Source organism: Hyla sarda, chromosome 8 (assembly GCF_029499605.1).
Source record: "Hyla sarda isolate aHylSar1 chromosome 8, aHylSar1.hap1, whole genome shotgun sequence".
Classification (NCBI taxonomy): Eukaryota; Metazoa; Chordata; class Amphibia; order Anura; family Hylidae; genus Hyla; species Hyla sarda.
Window position 1 is genome coordinate 100,523,037 of NC_079196.1, and position 6,000 is coordinate 100,529,036.

General features: G+C 41.2%; 1 protein-coding gene across 2 annotated transcripts in view; it reads left to right on the forward strand.

Moving 5' to 3' along the window:
* The window catches only part of HYCC2 (hyccin PI4KA lipid kinase complex subunit 2), a 106,597-nt gene extending 102,256 nt beyond the window's left edge, over positions 1-4,341 (forward strand). For both annotated transcript variants that reach the window (XM_056536404.1, XM_056536405.1), the window contains one exon: positions 3,584-4,341. In XM_056536404.1, coding sequence (XP_056392379.1) covers positions 3,584-4,173 — 590 coding nt within the window. In that variant the 3' untranslated portion in view covers positions 4,174-4,341. The remainder of the gene's footprint in view (positions 1-3,583) is intronic.
* The last annotated feature ends 1,659 nt before the right edge of the window (positions 4,342-6,000 follow it).

Below are 6,000 nucleotides of genomic sequence, written 5' to 3' on the forward strand. Positions count from 1 at the left end.
GAGGATAATGTATAATTGGGAATTATTTACAATTTTCTGCATTTGATCAAAACTATGCCTTGTATTATAGTTTTAAGTTATAGTAAAACCGAAAATGCCAAATCTGTACTTGCCCCTTCCAAAATACTTATTAGACTGGAAACGCATAATTGTCATTCATTCCTTCAAAGCATTCATTAGAATTCAGTCAGTTTTTAATTTATACATTTTTTTTATTACGGTATTTTGTTTCTGTTATATGACAAATACGTATTAAAGGGGTATTTGAGCCATAAACATCTTATCGCCTATACAAAGGATAGGGAATAAGATGTCTGACAGGGGGACCCCCCTGTGCTGGCACCCCCCGTGATCTCCGAGCAGCACCCAGAGATCGTGGGGGGTTCAAGTGGCGGGACTCCTGCGATCAGACATCTTATCCCCTATCCAAAGATGTCTATAGGCAGAATACACCTTTAACAAACCCTTTAGTGTCTTGAGCAGACTGCATAAAAGCCTTCCTACACCAGCTCAACAATGTATGCATAGCCTGTAAGACTTTCTATGCCAGTGGTCTCCCTAAGGACTGTTCATTGTGCCAATCCTCCTGTATTCCCTTTGTCATTAGTGTGTGTCCCTACACATTGTGACATTGTCAGAACTGATGGGACTGTTCCACTTTGTAGGCACACACCCCAGTGACAAGGGAATATTGGCAATAAAGGTCAGCCTTTACTAGAAGGTATGTTTTGACTTCTGACTTTGAACCAACAGATGGGATATTAAAGGGGTCCAGGCAGCTGAAAAGGTGTTACCTTTCCTTGCTCCCCACTACTTGACTTGATACCCTGTGCCAACTTGTCCTGATAGTTTCCCCTGGTTAAAGGGGCAGGCCTGGTTGCAAGGGCAGTTACTGAATTTTAAAGGACAACTGCAGCGCAATATACACTTATCCCCTATCTACAAGATGGGGGATAAGTGTTTGATCGTGGGGGGTCCGACCGCCGGGACCCCCACGATCTCCTGTACGGGGCCGCGGCTGTGCCGTGGCTCTCCCGTGCAGGGGGCGTGCCTGCCGCAGCATGACGTTGCGGCCGGCACGCCTCCTCCATGCATCTCTATGGGAGAGGCGGGGAGGCAGTGTTCATGCCTCCCCGGCTCCCCCATAGAACTGTATGGGGACGGGGAGGAGACGGTGCGTGATCGTCGACCTCTAGGTCGATGCTACGCCCCTTAGCGCTCACTATTAGGGACCCCCCGCGATCAAACACTTATCCCCTATCTTGTAGATAGGGGGTAAGTGTATATTGCGCTGCAATTGTCCTTTAAGAGCTGTATGTGGGTATGACCATATCCATGTTGTCCAACTGCTGCACAGTGTCCATAATGTGCTGGAAAACAAGGAAAAATAATACCTTTTCTGTTCCCCAGACAACGCATTTAAGAAAATCTGACATGTCCTAAAGCAGTGTTTCCAAAGCAGTGAGCCTCTAGTTCAATGTTTCCCAACCAGGGTGCCTCCAGGTGTTGCAAAACTACAACTCCCATAATGCCTGGACAGCCAAAGGCTGTCCAGGCATTCTGGGAGTTGTAGTTTTGCAACATCTGGAGGCACCCTGGTTGGGAAACAGTGCTCTAGCTGTTGCAAAACTAAAACTCCAAGCTTACCTACACAGCCAAATGATTAGTTTGATTAGTCGAAGCCTGGGTGCTCATGCTTAGATCAACTTTGATAGAAGTCTATGGAACTTGAAGGGGAAAAGAGAGAAGTGCTTGGTTGTGTTCTTCTCTCCACTTGTTATAGCAGGCGATGGGGGGAGGGGGGGGATCTGACCCCGACTGATCAAAACTTTTGACATGTCTTTAGAAAGTTTCAGCATAGCACATGTGAAGTCCTACTGCATAACCTACAACCAAAATAAGATACAGAATTACAAATAATAGGAAAAGAGGGGTGAAAATAAAAGCCCTTGCACATCCAGAATTCCTTTCATACACAGTTTATATCCTTCATACAGAAAGAATAAACAGGGGAACTTAGATAAAATAAGCCAGTCCCAGGTAAAATTAAAGGGTCTGTGTTAATGGTTACTGTGGCAACACGTTGGTTCTTTCATGATCATTACCTGATACATAGTATATAATGCATTGAGTAAACCCCAGATATCCTAGTATACTGCAATACAAAGCCCAATACTTAAAAGCATCAAATAATTAGTTACCTAATCTTCATAAATGTGCAAAATTAGTACATTCTTTAATCCATTCCCCTTCTTGCCAACAGACCTGCAACAGGGGCCCTAAGGAAGTTGGCTGCATGGCTGACTATATGTTTGGGGTAGGGTCAGGGCATTATTTGAGGGTTTAAGCATTGGGCTTTGTATTGTAGTATACTAGGATATCTGGAGTTTACCCATTGTATAATATACTATGCATCAGTTAATGATGGTAAATGGACCAATGTGTTGCCATTGTATGCATTAAGAGACACTTGATTTACACAGAACACTGTCTTATTTTGTCCAAATCCCTCTGTTGTTTGTTTTTTCTGTATACAGAATTTTAAAGGGTACCTCTCATCAAAAAAACTTTTGATATATTATAGATTAATGTATGCAGAATAACTTTACAATTGCATGTTATTAAAAAATATGCTTCTTTCTATTTAATTTTCCACTTTGAAGAAATGACCACTAGGGGTCTCCCTACCAGTCCTGGCAGCAAGCATTTCAGACTCATGCTGGAGTCCTAAACACTACGAGCGGCCAGTCTGCTTTGCTCACAAAGGAGAACACTCAGAGCTGCCAGCCTGCTTTGTTCACAGCCTGTTTGGCTGTGAACAAAGCAGGCTGGCAGCTCTGAGTGTTTAGGACTCCAGGATGAGTCAGAAATGCTTGCTGACAGGACTGATCGGGAAAAATACAATAGAAAGAAGCATATTTTTCATTAACATGCTATTGGAAAGTTATTCAACATTCATTAATCTAAAATATATCAAAAGTTTATTTGATGAGAGGTACCCTTTAACTCTGTGTCTGAGACTTTGGGTTTTTTAGCTGAAATATGGTTATGTGATTCCTTTTTATTTTTACTGCCTCTTTTATAATATTTTTTGTATTGGTATGTCTTTAGGACATGTCAAAAGTTAGTGTTTTAAATGACCTCTACACTTAATGTAGAGATTTTAGGACACAATTTTTTTTGCTTATAGGACTGAATACAAGTGTCATACAATGAGGTTTATTGCCCTAGGATTTCTGGACTGCACCCATTGGCATTTAGGAAGGAGAAGTTAGCAAAAGAGAATGTAGTTCACACGGCCCTCTGCCTTTTCAAGCAATTAACAGTTTGCTATTCTTATTGAGAACCAATTACTATATATGGGTTGGGTTGTCATTCTGGTTTTTAGACGTCAAGTGACAGTGGATTAATTTGCTGTTTTTTGAAAGTACTAAATGCAGTTATTTTAATTCAATCTTGATGAAACTGAAAAAATGAACAAATCTCATGTGTGTATATAAAATCATAGAAACATTTTAATAAATTAATAAACTTAGTGATTTTTAAGCATTATGTATTCTTATGGCCTCTGTTTGTGTTTTAGGGCCTGAAGGTACAGTGACTGGAGAAGACTCAATTAATGTTAATGATGCAGATGAGGGGTTTTCATCTGGAGCCTCTGTTAGTAGCCAGCCTGTTGGCGCCAAACAGTCTTCAGCTACATCTCAGAGAAGCGGTTCAAGAAAAGGCGGAAGTGTGCGATCTACTAAAGAAAAAGATACGCCTAGTCATTCAAAAGCAAGTGAAAGTCGGGATTCCACACCAAGGAAACAACCTTCTCCTGCAACTGCAGAGTCCTCACTTGAAGCTATAGAGCTGTCACCTATGAGAAAGCACCTGAGCCTTCCAGCAGGCCATGTGGTGCCCAAAGCAAATAGTTTGAGTCTCATCCGAACCGCCAGCACTTCATCAAGTAAATCCTTTGACTATGTAAATGGCAGTCAAGCTGGTGGAAGTGGAGGCATAGATGGAGTTACTAATCTTTCTGCTTGCAACACCAATCGGTTTTCCACTATTAGCTTGCAAGAAGACCGATTAGGCGGTGAAGGCAAAGACCTACTTTCTGCTGGTACCCCCTTAACCAAACAGTCACGATCCCCAAGTTTCAATATGCAGTTGATCTCCCAGGTATAGGGTGTTCCCTCCTCTGTTCCTGTGCTAATTTGCACAGGTTATAAAACAAAGTTAAAGGGGTTGTCCTGCCAACTTTATTGCATTTAATTTTGTAGGGCTCACTATAATAACATTATTTGTAAATACTTTCAATTTTTTTTTTTTAATTACCTAGTTCAAAAAATATTTCCATTCATAGGTGTGTTATGTTGCACTACAAGACAGGTCAATGTGCCTGTCTCGTCATGCAACATAGTTGTCGTTGGTATCAACCCACAGTGTTACTCATAATAGTGGGTCACGCATGTCCAGTTATATCTTTCTCTCTCCTGTTCTTTCTTTGTTCTGTATTTCTCTGCTGCGCATGTTCCAGACTGGACTTGCAGAAGAGCAGACTGTTCTTCCTTGCCGTCACTTCTCCCACCCTCACAGTTTGCTGCTTTAGTGCCCAACTGACTGACAGGCTATTTGCCTGACCATCCACCCACCTGATATTTCCCACATATAATGGCTACACAGGCACTAACGTGTACATGTCACTTTAGTGATCACAGGAGAAGGATGGGTGGGGGAAAGCAAAAAGTGACGCATCTGGACATGTGAATGAAACCAGGAAGTAATAACTTATGGTTGCATAGGCTTTTCTAAAAAGGTAGAAAAAACATTTCATATAAGACTACTACTCTTATTAAATTTACTGTCGCATAGCATTAAAACATAACTTTTATTTAAGACGTATTTAAACTTATACGGATTTGAAGAAATAACCAGGAAATTACATAGCTTCTAGAAGGGCAGGAACAGATTTGCAGTCAATGCCAAGGTCAGTTTAACCTAGTGCAAAGTGCAGGTAGAATATACAGATCTACATACAATGTCCAGGGTTTCTACACCTAATTGCAGAGCTAAATATAATTATTAAAATGATCTCCAAGTATAAGGTACAAGTGAAATGAACAAAACAATGTACAATAACTGAAACATCCCTACACATTTCACCCTGATGGTGCTGGTATCATCAAGGGAAAAAACGGGGGGGGGGGGGGGGGGGGGGGTGAACACATACGCAAAAAAAAAATAATTAAGATAATAGCCCAAGATACACAAACAAGCCTTGTTATTGCTACCATTTCTAATAATGGCTCTTAACATTCCTTTATATATGTGTCTTGGCCATTATCTTAATGGGGTGGTCCCGGATTAGAAAAACACTGCTTCTTTTTTGCAACAACAGCACCACTCCTGTCCACAGGTTGTGTGTGTGGTATTGCGGCTCAGCTCCATTGAAGTAAATAGGACTGAGTTGCACAACTACACACAATCTGTGGACTGGAGTGGTGCTGTTTTTACAAGAAGGGAGCAGTGTTTTTCTAATCCGGGACAACCACTTTTAAATTGATTTTTCTTCTTAGTATATTGTTCTCAGTTTTGTTCCCTGATGTTTTTACGTGTTTCACCTGAATGTTTGTTTCTTTTGTTGCACATAGTTTTGTTTATTTCACCCGTACCTTATACTGAGTGATGTTGGTTACTGGGTTAAACGGGCACTGTCAGATACAAAAACTTTTTATATATCTTGGCAAAATATTACTCTTTGTAATATACTTCATAAGAAAATGTTATTTCCTTTTATAGAAATGATGTCTAATAAAATCATGGCTTTGTCCAAGCTGAAGCACAGGCATGGACAATGTCCAGTGAGTGAGGGTGGGCTAGCACTCCTCTGTGCTCTCTCCTGTCTGATAGGACTCCTCTGTGCTCTCTCCTGTCTGATAGGACTCCTCTGTGCTCTCTCCTGTCTGATAGCACTCCTCTGTGCTCTCTCCTGTCTGTTAATACTCCTCTGTG